Source organism: Coregonus clupeaformis, unplaced genomic scaffold (assembly GCF_020615455.1).
Source record: "Coregonus clupeaformis isolate EN_2021a unplaced genomic scaffold, ASM2061545v1 scaf0131, whole genome shotgun sequence".
NCBI classification, from domain to species: Eukaryota; Metazoa; Chordata; class Actinopteri; order Salmoniformes; family Salmonidae; genus Coregonus; species Coregonus clupeaformis.
In genome coordinates, this window is record NW_025533586.1 from 592,718 (window position 1) to 616,364 (window position 23,647).

The following is a 23,647-nucleotide window of genomic DNA, read 5'->3' on the forward strand; positions in this document are numbered from 1 at the left end:
CACTTGGCTCAACCAATCAAGCGCTTGGAGATCAGTTAATTCATTGGGACTAGAATTGCAGAACACTGTTATGGAGCCTAGGTTTGGTTGTGAGCGGTCAGTAGGCTGGTAGAGGGATGAGGAATACCGTATGGTCTCGCTGTGGAGAGCTGGGCATCCTTGGTATCCTGGTTTGGGCACTGAGCGTTCAGCGCCGCCCGCTCCTGTTGCCAGCGATGGCCGACCACACGCTGGTCCTGGGCAGACACAGCACAGACTGCTGGGAAATGGCCAGCCCTGGGAGGCTGTCTATGACACCACACCAGATAGACACACACACACACTCACTCACATTTGCCCAGCCCTCTGTGTATTTTGGGGAAGTGACAGCGTTCTCCTTCCTGTGCCTGTCTCTCTTGTGGGCTGCGTGCCTTAGCAATGAGGATGGTCCACTGCGCGCACACACACACACGCACGCACACACACACACACACACACACACGCACGCACACACACGCACACACACACACGCAGGGGTTTATCTTGGCAGAGAGGATGGGAAATCCATTTTTGCAAATAAAAGGTCTGAGTTATAATTAGGAAAGAGATGGCTGTATAACTACATTACAGTGGATGTTATTATTGTAGATGTTACTTAAAGGACCCCATGATATGTGCTGAGTGAGGTTATTTTAACTTGATGTCATTGGGCCTACCTCCTATTGCCACAGCCTGTTTTGTTGTGCATGTTTCTCTATTCCTACTTCTATAGTTAGGTATCTGCAATGCATTATGGGCTGATTGGCTGTCACACATAAAGCTGTTAGAAAAATGATGCACAACAAGAACCTATTTATGCAACAAGAAATGCTCACGGACAAGACTTTCCACAGCTATGTGTGACAGGGTGTGTTCTGCGGTGTGTGTGTGTGTGTGTGTGTGTGTGTGTGTGTGTGTGTGTGTGTGTGTGTGTGTGTGTGTGTGTGTGTGTGTGTGTGTGTGTGTGGGTGTGTGGGTGTGTGGTTCATTCCAGACTCTATATATTCTCTCTGTTTTCTGACTCAACCATCTGGGTATTTCAGGATATATGATGATCTGTTACAGTCTGGCCCTTCATCTATCAGTGTTTAAACTCATTTACATCCAACTGAATAATAGACATGTTCAGTAATTATATGTAGGATCTTATTTATGACGTTTTCGAAAGATGGGCAGGGACTCCGCTGTCCTGAGTTTTTTGGGGAAGCTTGTTCCACCATTGGGGTGGCAGGACAGAGAAGAACTTTGATTGGGCTGAGCTGGAGATGCCCTCCTGTAGGGTTGGGAGGGCCAAGAGACCAGAGGTGGCGGAACAGAGTGCTCAGGTTGGGCTGTAGGGTTTGACCTCAGGTTGGGCTGTAGGGTTTGACCTCAGGTTGGGCTGTAGGGTTTGAGAATATAGTGATTTAGTCCAATTCTTTAACGTAGATTATTGGTTGAGATGAAGACGTGAATCCAGCTCCTTGAAATGTTGATATTTGGTTGCGTTGACAACCAAACACTATTCAATATCACTTTTGAAATACAGTAAATAGCCCATTGACTTGTCGACAGGTTAACTTAACAAATGATGTGTTGGATTCACGTCTCCAACTCAACCCAAAAATAAAAGTTAAAGAATGGGATTAAGCCAGTTGCTCAGATGAAACTATCCAAGCAGTACATACATCTCCTTGAAATGTTGATATTTGGTTGCGTTGTCAACCAAACGCGTTTCAATATTACTTTTGTAATACAGTAAATAGCCTTAAATTAAGGCTGTCTTACAAACGAATGTAACGTTCAACCTTAATGAGTAACACATCCATGGCCACATTTTGAGGCTATTTGTAACTATAAACGTGTTCTTAAGGAATCATGGAATGCGTGCACGTTCAAGATAGCATGCAAAGGTCGCAGGTCTGTCACAATTGCTATAATAATCTGCACAGAATATCAAAAACAGCATTGATCACTTGCGCCATGTACTTTAATGTAATCTCATTCTCAACTGCAATCCAGGTCATTGGGTTGTGCTATTAGATGAAGCACAGTTATAACACATTGAATTGTTGTTTAAATAAACTAAATCTGACATTGTATTCCCATTTGAACTTTGCTGTGCTTTTAAATGGTTGAAAGTGCCATCATAAACATTTGGGTGACAACTAAACCAAAAATCAGACATTGTTTTTCCATTGATATTTGGTTGTGCTTTTAGATGGTTGAAAGCAAATTGATAACAAATTGGAAATTCAACTAAATTTTGGCTGTCTTTTTGAGTGGGTGAATATAGGTTGGAATCTCACTGATCAACGTCTCAACCAAATATTCAAATATTACCAAATTATGACGTGGTGTGCCCAGTGGGCAGATGTTCTTGTTTTGTGTCAGTAAAGTTCCCAAAAGTGAATCTGTTTGCAGAGCTGGACAAAAACATTCATGCAGGCAACTCCTCCAAGAATGTAAATGTTTGTTTATTTAGCTCTATAGATTGTTACTGTAATAAATACAGTATAAAGGACAACATAATGAAATCCTTTCCCACAAACTCAGATCATTACAAGAAAAATAATATCTTTATGTTGCCATGGTGTCATTATGAGACTCCATATCTTTATGTTGCCATGGTGTCATTATGAGACTCCATATCTTAATGTTGCCATGGTGTCATTATGAGACTCCATATCTTTATGTTGCCATGGTGTCATTATGAGACTCCATATCTTTATATTGCCATGGTGTCATTATGAGACTCCATATCTTTATGTTGCCATGGTGTCATTATGAGACTCCATATCTTTATGTTGCCATGGTGTCATTATGAGACTCCATATCTTTATGTTGCCATGGTGTCATTATGAGACTCCATATCTTTATGTTGCCATGGTGTCATTATGAGACTCCATATCTTTATGTTGCCATGGTGTCATTATGAGACTCCATATCTTAATGTTGCCATGGTGTCATTATGAGACTCCATATCTTTATGTTGCCATGGTGTCATTATGAGACTCCATATCTTTATGTTGCCATGGTGTCATTATGAGACTCCATATCTTTATGTTGCCATGGTGTCATTATGAGACTCCATATCTTTATGTTGCCATGGTGTCATTATGAGACTCCATATCTTTATGTTGCCATGGTGTCATTATGAGACTCCATATCTTTATGTTGCCATGGTATCATTATGAGACTCCATATCTTTATGTTGTCATGGTGTCATTATGAGACTCCATATCTTTATGTTGTCATGGTATCATTATGAGACTCCATATCTTTATGTTGCCATGGTGTCATTATGAGACTCCATATCTTTATGTTGTCATGGTGTCATTATGAGACTCCATATCTTTATGTTGTCATGGTGTCATTATGAGACTCCATATCTTTATGTTGCCATGGTGTCGTTATGAGACTCCATATCTTTATGTTGTCATGGTGTCATTATGAGACTCCATATCTTTATGGTGTCATTATGAGACTCCATATCTTTATGTTGCCATGGTGTCATTATGAGACTCCATATCTTTATGTTGCCATGGTGTCATTATGAGACTCCATATCTTTATGTTGTCATGGTATCATTATGAGACTCCATATCTTTATGTTGTCATGGTGTCATTATGAGACTCCATATCTTTATGTTGCCATGGTGTCATTATGAGACTCCATATCTTTATGTTGTCATGGTGTCATTATGAGACTCCATATCTTTATGTTGCCATGGTGTCATTATGAGACTCCATATCTTTATGTTGCCATGGTGTCATTATGAGACTCCATATCTTTATGTTGCCATGGTGTCATTATGAGACTCCATATCTTTATGTTGCCATGGTGTCATTATGAGACTCCATATCTTTATGTTGCCATGGTGTCATTATGAGACTCCATATCTTTATGTTGCCATGGTGTCATTATGAAACTCCATATCTTTATGTTGCCATGGTGTCATTATGAGACTCCATATCTTTATGTTGTCATGGTGTCATTATGAGACTCCATATCTTTATGTTGCCATGGTGTCATTATGAGACTCCATATCTTTATGTTGTCATGGTGTCATTATGAGACTCCATATCTTTATGTTGTCATGGTGTCATTATGAGACTCCATATCTTTATGTTGCCATGGTGTCATTATGAGACTCCATATCTTTATGTTGCCATGGTGTCATTATGAGACTCCATATCTTTATGTTGCCATGGTGTCATTATGAGACTCCATATCTTTATGTTGCCATGGTGTCATTATGAGACTCCATATCTTTATGTTGTTATGGTGTCATTATGAGACTCCATATCTTTATGTTGCCATGGTATCATTATGAGACTCCATATCTTTATGTTGTCATGGTGTCATTATGAGACTCCATATCTTTATGTTGCCATGGTATCATTATGAGACTCCATATCTTTATGTTGTCATGGTATCATTATGAGACTCCATATCTTTATGTTGCCATGGTGTCATTATGAGACTCCATATCTTTATGTTGTCATGGTGTCATTATGAGACTCCATATCTTTATGTTGCCATGGTGTCATTATGAGACTCCATATCTTTATGTTGCCATGGTGTCATTATGAGACTCCATATCTTTATGTTGCTATGGTGTCATTATGAGACTCCATATCTTTATGTTGCCATGGTGTCATTATGAGACTCCATATCTTTATGTTGTTATGGTGTCATTATGAGACTCCATATCTTTATGTTGCCATGGTATCATTATGAGACTCCATATCTTTATGTTGTCATGGTGTCATTATGAGACTCCATATCTTTATGTTGCCATGGTATCATTATGAGACTCCATATCTTTATGTTGTCATGGTATCATTATGAGACTCCATATCTTTATGTTGCCATGGTGTCATTATGAGACTCCATATCTTTATGTTGCCATGGTGTCATTATGAAACTCCATATCTTTATGTTGCCATGGTGTCATTATGAGACTCCATATCTTTATGTTGTCATGGTGTCATTATGAGACTCCATATCTTTATGTTGTCATGGTGTTATTATGAGACTCCATATCTTTATGTTGTCATGGTATCATTATGAGACTCCATATCTTTATGTTGTCATGGTGTCATTATGAGACTCCATATCTGGTGTTGGTTTAGATAACTCCTGGTGATGGTGTAGATAACTCCTGGTGTTTTGTGTAGATTATTCCTGGTGTTGGTTTAGATAACTCCTGGTGTTGGTTTAGATAACTCCTGGTGATGGTGTAGATAACTCCTGGTGTTTTGTGTAGATAACTCCTGGTGTTTTGTGTAGATTATTCCTGGTGTTGGTGTAGATAACTCCTGGTGTTGGTTTAGATTATTCCTGGTGTTGGTTTAGATAACGCCTGGTGTTGGTTTAGATAACTCCTGGTGATGGTGTAGATAACTCCTGGTGATGGTGTAGATAACTCCTGGTGTTGGTTTAGATTATTCCTGGTGTTGGTGTAGATAACTCCTGGTGTTGGTTTAGATAACTCCTGGTGTTGGTGTAGATTACTCCTGGTGTTTTGTGTAGATAACTCCTGGTGTTGGTTTAGATTATTCCTGGTGTTGGTGTAGATAACTCCTGGTGTTTTGTGTAGATAACTCCTGGTGTTGGTTTAGATTATTCCTGGTGTTGGTTTAGATAACTCCTGGTGTTGGTGTAGATAACTCCTGTTGTTGGTTTAGATAACTCCTGGTATTGGTGTAGATAACTCCTGGTGTTTTGTGTAGATAACTCCTGGTGTTGGTTTAGATTATTCCTGGTGTTGGTTTAGATAACTCCTGGTGTTGGTGTAGATAACTCCTGTTGTTGGTTTAGATAACTCCTGGTGTTGGTTTAGATATCTCCTGGTGTTGGTGTAGATTACTCCTGGCTCACGTTAATGACCTAATGACTCGTCTCTGTGGCACGTGTTTTTGACACAGTAATGACTCTAGATCCCAAACCCCCCATTGGGGGATGGGGGGAGTTAAGGGTGCACCCATCCTGCCCCTGGTTGATGGGTGGGGGGAGTTAAGGGTGCACCCATCCTGCCCCTGGTTGATGGGTGGGGGGAGTTAAGGGTGCACCCATCCTGCCCCTGGTTGATGGGTGGGGGGAGTTAAGGGTGCACCCATCCTGCCCCTGTTTGATGGGTGGGGGAGTTAAGGGTGCACCCATCCTGCCCCTGGTTGATGGGTGGGGGAGTTAAGGGTGCACCCATCCTGCCCCTGGTTGATGGGTGGGGGGAGTTAAGGGTGCACCCATCCTGCCCCTGGTTGATGGGTGGGGGAGTTAAGGGTGCACCCATCCTGCCCCTGGTTGATGGGTGGGGGGAGTTAAGGGTGCACCCATCCTGCCCCTGGTTGATGGGTGGGGGGAGTTAAGGGTGCACCCATCCTGCCCCTGGTTGATGGGTGGGGGGAGTTAAGGGTGCACCCATCCTGCCCCTGGTTGATGGGTGGGGGGAGTTAAGGGTGCACCCATCCTGCCCCTGGTTGATGGGTGGGGGAGTTAAGGGTGCACCCATCCTGCCCCTGGTTGATGGGTGGGGGAGTTAAGGGTGCACCCATCCTGCCCCTGGTTGATGGGTGGGGGAGTTAAGGGTGCACCCATCCTGCCCCTGGTTGATGGGTGGGGGGAGTTAAGGGTGCACCCATCCTGCCCCTGGTTGATGGGTAAGAGCTGAAATATTCCTGGAGTGAGAACAGAGAGGGATAGATGGTAATTTCAGTTCAGTGGCGTAACCAAACCATCCTACACTCTACCCTGTACACCCCACATCGCTCTGTACATGCATCACCCCCTACTGTACTGATACTCAGTGATATTACTCTTATCACAAGGAGATAATTGGGTTAATTATGGTCTCACTGAAGTGGCTAGATAAACAGTACTGAGTGTGTGGGCAGATGAATTACAGAGGAATGTGTTTGGTTGAGCCCTTGATCTGTGGTTCTGTTTGTGGATGCGTGCATGCCCGCTTATACCATGGGTAAACTAACACTTTGGGGGGAAAAACACACACACACACACATACACACACACACACACACACACACACACACACACACACCAACTAACCCTATCCCACCCAAACCCTGTCTGTTGTATTTCAATTCAGAAACCTCAATGGCTGCCAATGGAACCCTGGGTACTGTGGGTAAACCATGATATAGGGAAGCCAGAACCATTTAGCTCATTTTGTTGTTGTAATGCGTTGTTATTTATGAGTGCTAGCTGTCCCTGGCAATAGCATTCTACATCATTAGGTTTGTGTGGCCGGTGTGGCCGGATGTGTCTGTGGAATGGGGAACATTCCAGAACACTTCTGTTCTTGACTTTCTAGATCATAACGTTCTATTTAGAACGTTCTATTTACTAGACCAATGTTCCTCCGCGCATATCATGTATTTTACCCAGAGGTGACCAGATTATTATACAAGTGGTGCCTTGATTACCCCATTGTGGCAACCAGTAGATTAGTTGATATACTCTTGACTTGGGTTTTCTCTCTTAAAACATTGGATGCCAATTAAACCTATTGGATAAATTCATACATCTTCATGTTGCTGGAGTAAGTCTGTCTTAGCCCCTCATACCCCTTCATGTTGCTGAAGTAAGTCTGTCTTAGCCCCTCATACCCCTTCATGTTGCTGGAGTAAGTCTGTCTTAGCCCCTCATACCCCTTCATGTTGCTGGAGTAAGTCTGTCTTAGCCCCTCATAGCCCTTCATGTTGCTGGAGTAAGTCTGTCTTAGCCCCTCATACCCATTCATGTTGCTGGAGTAAGTCTGTCTTAGCCCCTCATAGCCATTCATGTTGCTGGAGTAAGTCTGTCTTAGCCCCTCATACCCCTTCATGTTGCTGGAGTAAGTCAGTCTTAGCCCCTCATAGCCCTTCATGTTGCTGGAGTAAGTCTGTCTTAGCCCCTCATACCCATTCATGTTGCTGGAGTAAGTCTGTCTTAGCCCCTCATACCCATTCATGTTGCTGGAGTAAGTCTGTCTTAGCCCCTCATAGCCCTTCATGTTGCTGGAGTAAGTCTGTCTTAGCCCCTCATACCCCTTCATGTTGCTGGAGTAAGTCTGTCTTAGCCCCTCATAGCCCTTCATGTTGCTGGAGTAAGTCTGTCTTAGCCCCTCATACCCATTCATGTTGCTGGAGTAAGTCTGTCTTAGCCCCTCATACCCATTCATGTTGCTGGAGTAAGTCTGTCTTAGCCCCTCATACCCATTCATGTTGCTGGAGTAAGTCTGTCTTAGCCCCTCATAGCCCTTCATGTTGCTGGAGTAAGTCTGTCTTAGCCCCTCATACCCATTCATGTTGCTGGAGTAAGTCTGTCTTAGCCCCTCATACCCCTTCATGTTGCTGGAGTAAGTCTGTCTTAGCCCCTCATACCCATTCATGTTGCTGGAGTAAGTCTGTCTTAGCCCCTCATAGCCCTTCATGTTGCTGGAGTAAGTCTGTCTTAGCCCCTCATAGCCCTTCATGTTGCTGGAGTAAGTCTGTCTTAGCCCCTCATACCCATTCATGTTGCTGGAGTAAGTCTGTCTTAGCCCCTCATACCCATTCATGTTGCTGGAGTAAGTCTGTCTTAGCCCCTCATACCCCTTCATGTTGCTGGAGTAAGTCTGTCTTAGCCCCTCATAGCCCTTCATGTTGCTGGAGTAAGTCTGTCTTAGCCCCTCATACCCATTCATGTTGCTGGAGTAAGTCTGTCTTAGCCCCTCATACCCCTTCATGTTGCTGGAGTAAGTCTGTCTTAGCCCCTCATAGCCCTTCATGTTGCTGGAGTAAGTCTGTCTTAGCCCCTCATACCCATTCATGTTGCTGGAGTAAGTCTGTCTTAGCCCCTCATAGCCCTTCATGTTGCTGGAGTAAGTCTGTCTTAGCCCCTCATACCCATTCATGTTGCTGGAGTAAGTCTGTCTTAGCCCCTCATACCCCTTCATGTTGCTGGAGTAAGTCTGTCTTAGCCCCTCATACCCCTTCATGTTGCTGGAGTAAGTCTGTCTTAGCCCCTCATAGCCCTTCATGTTGCTGGAGTAAGTCTGTCTTAGCCCCTCATAGCCCTTCATGTTGCTGGAGTAAGTCTGTCTTAGCCCCTCATAGCCCTTCATGTTGCTGGAGTAAGTCTGTCTTAGCCCCTCATACCCATTCATGTTGCTGGAGTAAGTCTGTCTTAGCCCCTCATACCCATTCATGTTGCTGGAGTAAGTCTGTCTTAGCCCCTCATACCCCTTCATGTTGCTGGAGTAAGTCTGTCTTAGCCCCTCATAGCCCTTCATGTTGCTGGAGTAAGTCTGTCTTAGCCCCTCATAGCCCTTCATGCACAAAAAACGAATACAGTATGTGGCATGGGGGCACGAGGGCACGGGGGCACGAGGGCACGAGGGCACAGGGGCACAGGGGCACGGGGGCACGGGGGCACAGGGGCACAGGGGCACGGGGGCACGAGGGCAGACCAGGAGTTGTTAGAGAACGGTTAATGATAGAGAGAGGGAGGGTCTGTGTTCCCAAAGTCTAGCCATTCGGAGGGGCACCGCAAGTGGGCAGACAGAAAACAATCTGAGCTGTGTGTGTGTGTGTCTGTGTGTGTGTGTGTGTGTGTGTGTATGTGTGTGTGTGTGTGTGTGTGTGTGTGTGTGTGTGTGTGTGTGTGTGTGTGTGTGTGTGTGTGTTGGAGAGAAAGAGAAACAGATGACGAGAGGTTACTGTTTAGTCTGTCTGAGTGTCTGACAGGATTTAATGAAGAAAATATTTAAGAATAGCTAATAAATTTGATTTAAAAAAAATTGATTTATGGCTATTGTTCTTTTGTATGTCTATTGGCTTCCCAATAGTGACATTAACCCACTGCCAGGAGAGGGCCTGTGTGTGTGTGTGTGTGTGTGTGTGTGTGTGTGTGTGTGTGTGTGTGTGTGTGTGTGTGTGTGTGTGTGTGCGAGCGTGTCATCTCCTCTCACCTTTAACCCTCTCGTCTCTCCTCTCTCTCGTTGCAGAGTGTATGAACTGCACTGGCTTCACTGATATGAACAGCAGACTGAACTACATCGAGTCCAAGGTAACAATGAAGGAGAGGTATAAAGGAAAACAGAGGACATGGAAGATGGATGGATATTACCTGTCACATCAGTATATCTAATAATATTTGCCATTTAGCAGACGCTTTTATCCAGAGCGACTTACATATTTTACATATGGGTGGTCCCGGGAATCGAACCCACTATCCTGGCGTTTCAAGCACCATGTTCTACTAACTGAGCTACAGAGGACCACATACAGTATTTTAATCTGACCCTGGCTCTTTGTTATTCCAGATTACGCTGCTAGAGGGAGCAGGTTCACCGTCACCATCCTTCAACAACTCAACAGAGGGCTCCAGTGATAACGAGGTGTACACCCCCAACCCCACCCCTATAGGCCCTCCATCCTACCTACGGACAGGTAACACCCCAAACCCCACCCCTATAGGCCCTCCATCCTACCTACGGCCAGGTAACACCCCAAACCCCACCCCCATAGGCCCTCCATCCTACCTACGGCCAGGTAACACCCCCAACCCCACCCCCAATAGGCCCTCCATCCTACCTACGGCCAGGTAACACCCCAAACCCCACCCCTATAGGCCCTCCATCCTACCTACGACCAGGTAACACCCCCAACCCCACCCCTATAGGCCCTCCATCCTACCTACGGCCAGGTAACACCCCAAACCCCACCCCTATAGGCCCTCCATCCTACCTACGGCCAGGTAACACCCCAAACCCCACCCCCTATAGGCCCTCCATCCTACCTACGGCCAGGTAACACCCCAAACCCCACCCCTATAGGCCCTCCATCCTACCTACGGCCAGGTAACAGCCCAAACCCCACCCCCATAGGCCCTCCATCCTACCTACGGCCAGGTAACACCCCCAACCCCACCCCCATAGGCCCTCCATCCTACCTACGGCCAGGTAACACTCCAAACCCCACCCCTATAGGCCCTCCATCCTACCTACGGCCAGGTAACACCCCAAACCCCACCCATATAGGCCCTCCATCCTACCTACGACCAGGTAACATGCCCAACCCCACCCCCATAGGCCCTCCATCCTACCTACGGCCAGGTAACACCACCAACCCCACCCCTATAGGCCCTCCATCCTACCTACAGCCAGGTAACACCCCCAACCCCACCCCTATAGGCCTTCCATCCTACCTACGGCCAGGTAACACCCCCAACCCCACCCCTATAGGCCCTCCATCCTACCTACGGCCAGGTAACATGCCCAACCCCACCCCTAAACAGTGTCACACACACACACACACACACACACACAGCCATATATCACCTCTGGGGAGGTTTCCTCTCAACATGGTAAACACTTCTGGCTCTGTTTATGGTCAATAGGAGGAAGAGGACCACCAGGGCCAATTGGACCACCAGGAATTCCGGGCCCAGCTGGCGAGGCAGGGGTTCCAGGACAGACCGGACCCACAGGTGATCCATCCTGATATTACCCACGTAACTCTGATGGGAATGCATGAGATTCATTCAGTTCTTTCAATATTTTGAGCATTGTCTTACGTCAGACGATTCCGCCTGCAAGCGTCGTGTAGGAGTGATGCCACCTGACGTAAGACAATACATGTTCAGGTCTTTATCTTCAATATCTGACAACAATATATGCCTATTGTTGGGGGATGATGTGCCCCCTCTGATTCCCAGGGCCAATGGGAGAGAGAGGAAGCCCAGGAGAGATCGGTCTTCCAGGCCTCCCCGGACCTCCAGGCCCTCAAGGGCCATGCTCCTCCTCTACCCAGCCGAGAGGTGACATGTTTGGGTTCGACGAGCAGGGTGAGTGGACCCCCAACCACCATCATTACCATCTCAGCCTCAGTAGATTATATTGTTTCTAAGAGCTCTATGCAATTTTCCTGTCAACCATGATTGGAACACTGGCCAAGGGCCAATGAATGCAAAACAAGGTGAAGACAGGGCACAAGTGGAAATGCAAGCTCTGTAACTGGATATTTTCATATCCATGAAGGAGAAGCAATTAGTTATAACCACTGAGAGGCCTGAGTATCTGTCCTCCTCAACAGAACATTGTTTGCTTCAGCCTGTAGCAAAGGCATTACAATAGTAGTTAAAAGGGCATCAGGTTGCTATTCACCAGGGTCAAAATGTCTCAAGTACAGAATTAATACAACAGGAAATACTGGGTTGAATGAAGTTGATTGTTTCCTTGTGTTCACATTCACACTGCAGCTGCGAACAGCTACCATGGTTCTCTATCACCACTGGCCACTGCAATTCAAACTGAAATATGATATGATTACTTAATAACAGGACAAGTATCCAAATACATACAGTAACTGTTTTCCATGGATGAGCTTGTGTTGGTGACCAGAATGGTCCAGACGAGACAAATCCAGGTTAATGTGCCGTAATTCAACACCAGAGGGCAGTACAGGCTGACAGGCTGAGGCTCAGGGGGTTCCCAGTATTTGGCCAAGCTGCAAAATCAAAAGGTTAAGATTAGGGTTAGGCATAAGGTTAGCAGTGTGGTTATGGTCAGGGTTAAGGTTAGGGTTAAGGTTAGTTTAGGGTTAAGTTCAAGTTCAGGTTAGGGTTAAGGTTAGGGTTAAGTTTAAGTTAAGGTTAGTGTTAAGGTTAGGGTTAAGTTTAAGTTAAGTTTAAGTTAAGTTTAAGTTAAGTTTAAGTTAAGTTAAGTTTAAGTTAAGGTTAGGGTTAAGGTTAGGGTTAAGTTTAAGTTAAGTTTAAGTTATGTTTAAGTTAAGGTTAGGGTTAAGGTTAGGGTTAAGTTTAAGTTAAGTTTAAATTAAGTTTAAGTTAAGGTTAGGGTTAAGGTTAGGGTTAAGGTTAGGGTTAAGTTTAAGTTAAGGTAGGGTTAAGGTTAGGTTTAAGGTTTAAGTTATGGTTAGAGTTAAGTTTCAAATGACATTTCAGAGAAAATGTAGAAATGGGTGAGGCTTCTGACTTTTCAACTTGGTCAGATAGTGACGGCCCTGAGCTGCGTATTAGTAGTCTGGCTCAGTCTGGGTCTGGGTCTAGATCTGGGTATGAGGAGAGGATAGGAGAGGAGAGGAGAGGAGAGGAGAGGAGAGGAGAGGAGAGGAGAGGAGAGGAGAGGAGAGGAGAGGAGAGGAGAGGAGAGAGAGAGGAGAGGCTGTGGGTCTAGATCTGGGTCTGTGGAGAGGAGAGGAGAGGAGAGGAGAGGAGAGGAGAGGAGAGGAGAGGAGAGGAGAGGAGAGGAGAGGAGAGGCTGTGGGTCTAGATCTGGGTCTGTGGAGAGGAGAGGAGAGGAGAGGAGAGGAGAGGAGAGGAGAGGAGAGGGAGAGGAGAGGAGAGGAGAGGAGAGGAGAGGCTGTGGGTCTAGATCTGGGTCTGTGGAGAGGAGAGGAGAGGAGAGGAGAGGAGAGGAGAGGAGAGGAGAGGAGAGGAGAGGAGAGGAGAGGAGAGGAGAGGAGAGGAGAGGCTGTGGGTCTAGATCTGGGTCTGTGGAGAGGAGAGGAGAGGAGAGGAGAGGAGAGGAGAGGAGAGGAGAGGAGAGGAGAGGAGAGGAGAGGAGAGGAGAGGAGAGGAGAGGAGAGGAGAGGAGAGGCTGTGGGTCTAGATCTGGGTCTGTGGAGAGGAGAGGCTGTTGGCTGTGCTGGCTGCTGGAGCCAGCTGGCTGCAAATCACAGCTCATTTGTAAGCTGTCAGCACAGCAGTCTGCTTTTGGAAATGCAGGGCCGGCCAGGAGCCAAATCCCAGGACCCGTGTAGTGAAGGGATGGAGGGAGACTGCAGGAGCAGCTGGAATTAGTTCCAGAGGGACGGATGCTTCCACTCAGGGGCGGGTATTCATGGATGCCAAGGGAAGCCAGGTTTCCCCAAAAAAAATATTGAAAAAAATAAACATTTATAATTTATCTTTAGTCTCTCTGTGTTTCATAATTTTCCTTCAATTCGCAAGAGGCTGAATGTATCTCCCAGGAGAAAGCATCAGAGCGAGTGAAACAGCGTCCCTCTGTCTCTGTATGTGTATTTTACGCCCTGACTCAGGGGACTCTTATATGTTGAGTCAGGGTGTGGATATTCTTTGCTATATATATTCTATGTTGTAGGTCTATTATGTGTAGATCTATGTTGGCCGGTGTGGTTCCCAATCAGAGGCAGCTGTAGCTCGTTGTCTCTGATTGGGGATCATACTTAGGCAGCCTATTGGCACTAGTGGGTTGTGGGATCTTGTTCCGTATAAGGTATGTTGTTTGTGTCTACCTTGGACTTCACGTTTCGTTTCGTTTATTGTTTTGTCGAGTGTTTATTAAGTTGAAATAAACATGTATGCATATCACGCTGCGCCTTGGTCCGTCCCATCCTTCAACGAGCGTGACAGAAGATCCCACCAGACCTGGACCAAGCAGTGTGCCGAGGAGGAGCAGAGAGGATGGACTTGGCAGGAGATAAGAGAGGATCTGGCAAGAAAGATGGAGGCCCTGAAAGGGATCAGGGTGGAGAGGCAACCCCAATATTTTTTTTTTTTGGGGGGCACACGGTGTGGACGACGAGGCAGCAGGAGGCCGCGATAGGGCGGATCTGCTGGTTAGGAGAGGAGGCCACCAGATTACGGGGGCTATTGGTTCAGAGGGAGCAGAAGGAGGCACGGCGAGAGGAGCTGGTTAGGCAGCAGAAGGAGCGGGGGTTAATCAAGGAACCCAGTCCTGCTCCTCGCACCAAGCAAGTGGTGCGTGTCGCCAGTCCGGTCCGGCCCGTTCCTGCTCCCCGCACCAAGCCAGTGGTGCGCGTCGCCAGCCCGGCCCGCCCTGTTCCTGCTCCTCGCACCAAGCCAGTGGTGCGCGTCGCCAGCCCGTCCCGGCCTGTTCCTGCTTCTCGTACCAAGCCAGTGGTGCGCGTCGCCAGCCCGGCCCGGCCTGTGCCTGCTCCTCGCACCAGACCAGTGGTGCGTTTGTCCAGTCCAGCACGGCCCGTGCCCGTTCCACCGGTGCCTGATCCGGCACCGGTCAGCTGCTCCACTCCGGAGCCAGAGCAGTCCGCTCCACCGGTGCCTGATCCAGCTCCGGTCAGCTGCGCCACTCCGGAGCCAGAGCAGTCCGCTCCACCGGGGTCTAGTTACCCACGCATCGCTAGTGCTTCCACCAGAACCTCTATGCTTCCACCAGTGAACTTTAATTAGGTTTAGTTAAGTGTGCTGGATGGGGTTGGGGACGTTAGGGTAATTTAATTAGGTTTAGTTAAGTGTGCTGGCTGGGGTTGGGGACGTTAGGGTAATTTAATTAGGTTTAGTTAAGTGTGCTGGATGGGGTTGGGGACGTTAGGGTAATTTAATTAGGTTTAGTTAAGTGTGCTGGCTGGGGTTGGGGACGTTAGGGTAATTTAATTAGGTTTAGTTAAGTGTGCTGGCTGGGGTTGGGGACGTTAGGGTAATTTAATTAGGTTTAGTTAAGTGTGCTGGCTGGGGTTGGGGGACGTTAGGGTAATTTAATTAGGTTTAGTTAAGTGTGCTGGCTGGGGTTGGGGACGTTAGGGTAATTTAATTAGGTTTAGTTAAGTGTGCTGGATGGGGTTGGGGACGTTAGGGTAATTTAATTAGGTTTAGTTAAGTGTGCTGGATGGGGTTGGGGACGTTAGGGTAAAGGGTTAGGGTGAAGAGAAAGGAGAAGTGATTAGGGTTTAGGCAAACACAGAAACATACACACTTGCACACACACAGGGACCAACACATACTAGACAGATGCATGTATTCATAGAAATGCACATCCGGCCTCCCGAGTGGCGCTGTGGTCTAAGGCACTGCATCGCTGTGCTAGCTGTGCCACTAGAGATCCTGGTTCGAGTCCGGCCGCAACCGGGAGACTCATGGGGCGGCGAACAATTGGTCCAGCTCGTCCAGGTTAGGGGTGGGTTTGTTGCCAGCAGGGATGTTCATGTCCCATCGCGCACTAGTTACTCCTGTGGCGGGCCGGGCGCAGTGCACGCTGACACGGTCGCCAGGTGTACGGTGTTTCCTCTGACACATTGGTGCGGCTGGCTTCTGGGTTAAGCGGGCATTGTGTCAAGAAGCAGTGCGGCTCGGTTGGGTTGTGTTTCGGAGGACGCGCGGCTCTCGACCTTCGCCTCTCCCGAGTCTGTAGGGGAGTTGCAGCGATGGGACAAGACTGTAACTACCAATTGGATACCACAAAAAAATAGATTTAAAACAATATTTTAGAAATGCATATTCATTGATAAAAGTAATTTGACCCTAGCAGTTTACCCTAACAACACACACACACCACTACAGAATGTTGACAGCCGCATGTCTAGGCTCTGATCCAGCACACTGAGCGCGAGCCCATTCAGACTGGCCATCTGTCTCCCACACAACAGACTTAACCCCTAATGCTCCCCCTAGACCTCTAATCGCCAGAAGCTTGACCTTAGTCTGTGACCTTTGACCTCTTAGTGTGCACAGGCAGACTTGGGCACTGGTCCCTTCTTAGAGGCTAATTAGATAGACAACAGTCACTCAGTAAATCCATGTTTACAGTGTGTTTCACTATGTCTCAGTGTTTAAAACCTCTTAAGGATCGGATACTTTTTTTAAAAAATATCGCCAAAAATAACATACCTAAATCTAACTGCCTGTAGCCCTTGGCCTGAAGCAAGGATATGCATATGCTTGATACCATTTGAAAGGAAACACTTTGAAGTTTGTGGAAATGTGAAATTAATGTAGGAGAATATAACACATTAGATCTGGTAAAAGATAATACAAACCAAAAAACATGCATTATTTTTTTGTATATTTTTTTTATCATCTTTGAAATGCAAGAGAAAGGCCACAATATAATATTGCAGTTTAGGCGCAATTTAGATTTTGGCCACCCCCCCATTTAAAAAAAAAATATTTAAAAAAAAAAAAGAAAAAAAAGTGGTTGTCCCACTGGCTATCATAAGTTGAATGCACCAATTTGTAAGTTGCTCTGTATAAGAGCGTCTGCTAAATGATGTAAATGTAGTTTCAGATTGATCCAGTGAAGCATTGCAATACTGGACTATTTTGTATCAAGTCTGCCCAAATGTGCCGAATTGGTCAATTTATACATTTTCACGTACATAACTATAGAGAACATACAAAAATGATATGGTAATACAAAATGTATGTTTACACACTCCCGGGAATGTCATACATGATGGATCATTAGCTTATACACTAACTTTCACACATCTAGATGGCCGGGCGGGGTGGGTGTGGAGCCAGAGACAGCAGGGGTTCAAACTGTAGAACCCAGTTCCTACATTTGAATACAAAAAGGGATTTTATCAAACAAAACTATGCTACATTGTATCTCAAGGACTTTTAGGATGACAAATCAGAGCAAGATTACTGAATGTAAGTACATTATTTACCTGGTTATTTAACTGGTTTGAATGTATCAAACCAGTTGCTGTGATATGTTTTTTGTTGTTGTGCACTCTCCTCAAACAATAGCATGGTATATTTTCACTGTAATAGCTACTGTAAATTGGACAGTGCAGTTAGATTAACAAGAATGTAAGCTTTCTGCCCATATAAGACATGTCTATGTCCTGGAAAGTTTGCTGTTACTTTACATTAGTCATGCTAATCACATTAGCTCAACCGTCCCGTATACGGGACACCGATCCCGTAGAGGTTAATGAACTCAGAGACAGACTAACCCTGTCCTGAACCCAGATCTCTGGCAGACAGTGATCCGTAAAGCCCAGCTGTAGTCATCGCACAGACTAACCCTGTCCTGAACCCAGATCTCTGGCAGACAGTGATCCGTAAAGCCCAGCTGTAGTCATCGCATAAGGAATTCCTTACAGTATTCAGACAGTATGACGACACACATACACACACACACACACACACACGCACACACACACACACACACACACACACACACACACACACACACACACACACACACACACACACACACACACGCACATGTTTGATGACAAACCAAGGGGAAGTGTTGGGTCAGAGGTCCTACAAACTTTAATGAAACACCATTGAGGATTTTACAGCACTGGTCCAACTACAGTAATTGCTGTATTTCTTGTTTGTGTTTTAAGCAGAGGAGACTCCTCTTACTCCAACCCTTCCTGAGGTCGTAGCTGGTCCTCCCGGCCCATCTGGTCCCCCTGGTCCCCCCGGACCCCCAGGTACAGCTTCAGTCCTGTGTGTAGAAGTGTCTGTGTGCATGTTTGTGTTTTTACCTGGTGTTTTTTCTCCAAGAATCAGGACTAAACTACAAGTAGTATGAACATGGATATTTTCTGGAACTGTTTCTGTGACATCACAGGTCCCCCTGGACCAATTGGACCAGCAGGAGTTCCAGGTCTCCCAGGGCAAGACGTGAGTACCAAATAGTCTAGTATAAGGTCAAGGCGACATTACATAGCAGAGATGTTACTATGGTCAAGGTCAGGGCGACATTACATAGCAGAGATGTTACTATGGTCAAGGTCAGGGCGACATTACATAGCAGAGATGTTACTATGGTCAAGGTCAGGGCGACATTACATAGCAGAGATGTTACTATGGTCAAGGTCAGGGTGACATTACATAGCAGAGATGTTACTATGGTCAAGGTCAACATTACATAGCAGAGATGTTACTATGGTCAAGGTCAGGTCAACATTACATAGCAGAGATGTTACTATGGTCAAGGTCAGGGCGACATTACATAGCAGAGATGTTACTATGGTCAAGGTCAGGGCGACATTACATAGCAGAGCTGTTACTATGGTCAAGGTCAGGGCGACATTACATAGCAGAGATGTTACTATGGTCAAGGTCAGCGACATTACATAGCGAGATGTTACTATGGTCAAGGTCAGAGTGACATTACATGCAGAGATGTTACTATGGTCAAGGTCAACATTACATAGCAGAGATGTTACTATGGTCAAGGTCAGGTCAACATTACATAGCAGAGATGTTACTATGGTCAAGGTCAGGGTGACATTACATAGCAGAGATGTTACTATGGTCAAGGTCAGGGTGACATTACATAGCAGGTGGTAAGGGTAGGTAACAACACATCTGCCACACTGATCCTCAACACGGGGGCCCCTCAGGGGTGCGTGCTCAGTCCCCTCCTGTACTCTCTGTTCACCCATGACTGCATGGCCAGGCACGACTCCAACACCATCATTAAGTTTGCCGACGACACAACAGTGGTAGGCCGATCACCGACAACGATGAGACAGCCTATAGGGGAGGAGGTCAGAGATCTGGCCGTGTGGTGCCAGGACAACAACCTCTCCTCAACGTGACCAAGACAAAGGAGCTGATCGTGGACTACAGGAAAAAAAAGAGGACTGAGCACACCCCCATCCTCATCGACGGGGCTGTAGGGAACAGGTTGAGAGCTTCAAGTTCCTGGGCCACATCCAACGAACTATCATGGTCCAAACACACCAAGACAGTCGTGAAGAGGGCACGACAAAGCCTATTCCCTCAGGAGACTAAAAAGATTTGGCATGGGTCCTCGAGATCCTCAAAAAATTCGACAGCTGCACCATCGAGAGCATCCTGACTGGAGTTGCATCACCGCCTGGTATGGCAACTGCTTGGCCTCTGACCGCAAGGCACTACAGAGGGTAGTGCGTACGGCCCAGTACATCACTGGGGCAAAGCTCCCTGCCATCCAGGACCTCTATACCAGGCGGTGTCAGAGGAAGGCCCTCAAAATTGTCAAAGACTCCAGCCACCCTAGTCATAGACTGTCTCTCTGCTACCGCACGGCAAGCGGTACCGGAGTGAAGTCTAGGTCCAAAAGACTTCTCAACAGCTTCTACCCCAAGCCATAAGACTCCTGAACAGCTAATCATGGCTACCCGGATTATTTGCACTGCCCCCCACCCCATCCTTTTACTGCTGCTGCTACTCTGTTAAGTATTTATGCATAGTCACTTTAACTCTACCCACATGTACATATTACCTCAACTACCTCAACTAGTCGGTGCCCCGCACATTGACTGATATGCAACGGTACCCCCTGTATATATAGCCCTCTGTTATTTTATTTTACTGTATATATAGCCTCCACTGTCACTTTATTTTACTCTGCTCTTTTTTTCTCAACACTTTTTGTTGTTGTTTTATTCTTACTTTTTTGTTTAAAATAAATGCACTGTTGGTTAAGGGCTGTAAGTAAGCATTTCACTGTAATGTCTGCACCTGTTGTATTCGGCGCATGTGACCAATAAAATTTGATTTGATTTGATTTGATTTGACTATGGTCAACGTCAGGGCGACATTACATAGCAGAGATGTTACTATGGTCAACGTCAGGGCAGGGTGAGCCTGGCTGTGTGAGGGAGGCGTCTGACACCTCTCCCTGTTCGTGTGTTGCAGGCAGAGGGAGGCCTCCAAGGCAAGGCTGGGGATCCTGGGCCTAAAGGAGACAGAGGAGAGAGGGTGAGGCAAAATGTTACCCCTAATGTTCTCATAAGAAAACATTGGACTGCTTTATAATTCATTCGCTATGAAAGGTTCAGTGGGTTTATTCCAACATTGTCTTTGTTCCATTGTGCACAAGACATTGATTTGATCTGGAGGTAGACAGGCTTCAAAGATCTTGTGTTCATACTAAGGCTTGCCTTCCAAATGGCACCCTATTCCCTACATAGTGCACTATTTTATACAGGGCCTGGTCAAAATTAGTGCACTAATAGTGTGCCATTTGGGACTCACCTATGCAGTATGTGCTGCTGTGCTGACCCATAATGAATCAGCCTATGGCCCTGGTCAGACCTCACTGAGCACAACAGTAAAGTCCCATTCAGGCATCATGTTGAACCTGATCCCCTTTCATCTGCTGTGATGAAAGAACAGAGGGTCAACACATACGTGACCAGGTAGACCCCTTGGTGAGAACATCAAACAGACCACTCATTGCAGCCACGCTCAGCGGTGCTGATTCCTCCCCGTGACACTGCCACCAGTGTCTGCTTGCACTGCAAGGAGATGATGAGGGTTTAGACAGTGATGTTTATACATGTACATCTAAAGATGTTTTGGGGGGAAAGTAGTTCCTCTGATCCGTGTTCCTCTCTCTCTCTCTCACCAGGGCCCTCCAGGATTACCAGGGGAGTACGGCCAGCCTGTGAGTACGGCAAGGCTGTTCACTCATGAATACACACAAACACACATAAACACACACATGGATTTGACCTCCTAGTCTTGTACATAGCATTTCGCACCACACTCAGACGTTATGTGTATTCTAGGTAGTCAGTGTTTCTTGCCTCTGTTATGATAATGTATGTGTATTCTAGGTAGTCTGTGTTTCTTGCCTCTGTGTTGATAATGTATGTGTCAATGTGTTTACAGGGGCAGTCTGGGCAGAAGGGGGAGCCAGGAGAGGGTTTGCCTGAGGTATGCACTGTATTGGACATTATATGCAGCTCCACTGAGTATTTATGGCTATTTTTCCCATGGAGGTGAGTGTGTTTCTGAATGTATCTCTGTCTGTCTCTCAGAGGGGAGCTGAGGGAGTGTGTGTGTCTCTGTCTGTCTCTCAGGGGGAACTGAGGGAGTGTGTCTGTGTGTGTCTCTGTCTGTCTTTCAGGGGGGTGCTGAAGGAGTGCAGCAGCTGAGGGAAGCTCTCAAGATCCTGGCAGAAAGAGTTCTGATTCTGGAACACATGATTGGCATCCACGGTAAAGGGGGAGGGTTTTCTGATTCTGTAAGAGATGATTGGCATCCACAGTAAAGGGGGAGGGTTTTCTGATTCTGTAAGAGATGATTGGCATCCACAGTAAAGGGGGAGGGTTTTCTGATTCTGTAAGAGATGATTGGCATCCACAGTAAAGGGGGAGGGTTTTCTGATTCTGGACGACATGATTTCCATAATAGTATTACTTGGGTCCAGAGTATAGAGTGAGACTAATGTTTGTTGTCATGGTTTCTACCATTGTCCTTTTCTGTATGCAGAGAGTCCAGTGGAGTCAGGCTCTGGACTGGAGAGCCAACCAGACTCCTTCTCCTTCCCCGCCATCAGGACCAGACCGGCCGAGTCCACCATCAAGACCAGACGACTCCAGCCTCTCCGACTCTCCTCCCGTCCGTCCCCAAGGAAACACTCTCCCTATAGTGATGGTCAGAGAGAGACAAGGTCTTTTTAAAGACACCAATGAGTGTTTAGTGTGTGTGTCTGTGTGTGTGTGTGTGTGTGTGTGTCCATGCGTGTTTGTTTATGTGTGTGTGGGTGTGTGTGTGTGTGTGTGCGTCCATGCGAGTGTGTCTGAGAGGGCAGGGGAGAAATGGAAATGGAAAGATATACTACAAAACGCCTGCAGAAAGTATTCATTTACATAATGCATGACTGGATATGTACTTTTCAGAAATATACTCGTACGTAATCTCTCTTCTGAGTATTAGTTGTACACATTTAATTAACATGCTGTTCTGAGAGCTGAAACCAGACCATGCTATGTGCTGTTCTGTAGGTTTTTGGACTACCTTCCTGCTTACCTTATTAAAAATAAGTGGAATGAAATGGGTATCATCTGGTGCACAAAACGAAAATAAGTAAAAAGTGGAAAAATTGTGTTTTAAGAAATCAGTCGGGGTCTCAACTTACTGTTATTTAGGATAGTAGAATACACAACGTGCAATTTAAAAATGTTGGTTGTGCACCAGCAGTTTCTCTCTTGTTATGTCAGTCACTCACAGTCACTCAATTAGCCCATGTGAGCTAATTGGGGGGGCAGGGGGAAACCATATCTCACTTAGGGCCCCAAAATGCTAGAAACGGCCCTGGGTCTTTTGTGAGATCTTAACTGCAACCTGGCTAACCCTCTTCTTACCTCGATGCATCTCAATGGTCTAAAGTGGCTTCCTAAAACCTCTATTTAGTGAGACTGGTGGAATCTGTCTCTCTTGGCATGTCATGTTTTCTGTTATTGGCATAGAAATAAGTGTGTTTCTGTTATTGGTCATTCATCCTATACAGCCTCCGGTGGTCTCATTTAAGAGTGTATTTTCAAGTTCTTATATAGTACAGTGTATGTTGACGTACTCCTTTTATTACATACCTTTTCAGTGTAATACCTGTATCGAATACATTTCTCCATGGATTTTGGAGACCCCTCCAGTTGCGACCTTTAACTGTGATTTAGCAGATGGAAAAGGTCATGTGTCCCGTTGCTGTTACTGTGTTTTTTCATGTTTCATTCTCTTTTGAATACGATTGTGAGGTGTATATATATGTGGTTGTGGTTGTTCTGTCTGGAAGCCATTGTTGTACTCAGTGGATGCGTACTGTATCTATCGCTCAATTAAACCCATTCACACATCTCCCAAAATATGGACTCACTGTCTGGCATACAGTTCTAATGTCCAGTGTTATTGGTGTTTGACATACACACACACACACTATGTGACCGTTTTAAAGCATGATAACACCACATATTGACAGTCAGTTACATCAACATTTTATTAATTCAGTCAGTGAAAATGAGCAAATGCTACAGCAATACATTTACAATGCATAACATTACTTTCCATATTGTGTTGTAATAATCAATGTATTATCATCATTAAATCAATTTCAACAGCTTGGCAATTCACACACAACACCATTGGTAACCATTGGTAACTTTGCTGGACATTGCAGAACCCCTTA

The 23,647-nt window shown here is 46.0% G+C and overlaps 1 protein-coding gene across 1 annotated transcript in view; it reads left to right on the forward strand.

Annotated features, from left to right (window-relative positions):
* LOC121567175 (collagen alpha-1(XXVI) chain-like) overlaps window positions 1-22,703 on the forward strand; it is a 44,512-nt gene extending 21,809 nt beyond the window's left edge. The window contains exons 4-14 of the mRNA XM_041877107.1: window positions 9,989-10,050; window positions 10,307-10,433; window positions 11,383-11,472; window positions 11,701-11,829; window positions 18,084-18,173; window positions 18,314-18,366; window positions 20,374-20,436; window positions 21,089-21,124; window positions 21,352-21,396; window positions 21,590-21,680; window positions 21,955-22,703. Of these exons, the coding sequence (XP_041733041.1) occupies window positions 9,989-10,050; window positions 10,307-10,433; window positions 11,383-11,472; window positions 11,701-11,829; window positions 18,084-18,173; window positions 18,314-18,366; window positions 20,374-20,436; window positions 21,089-21,124; window positions 21,352-21,396; window positions 21,590-21,680; window positions 21,955-22,145 (977 nt within the window). The 3' untranslated portion in view covers window positions 22,146-22,703. The remainder of the gene's footprint in view (window positions 1-9,988; window positions 10,051-10,306; window positions 10,434-11,382; window positions 11,473-11,700; window positions 11,830-18,083; window positions 18,174-18,313; window positions 18,367-20,373; window positions 20,437-21,088; window positions 21,125-21,351; window positions 21,397-21,589; window positions 21,681-21,954) is intronic.
* Window positions 22,704-23,647: the final 944 nt, after the last annotated feature.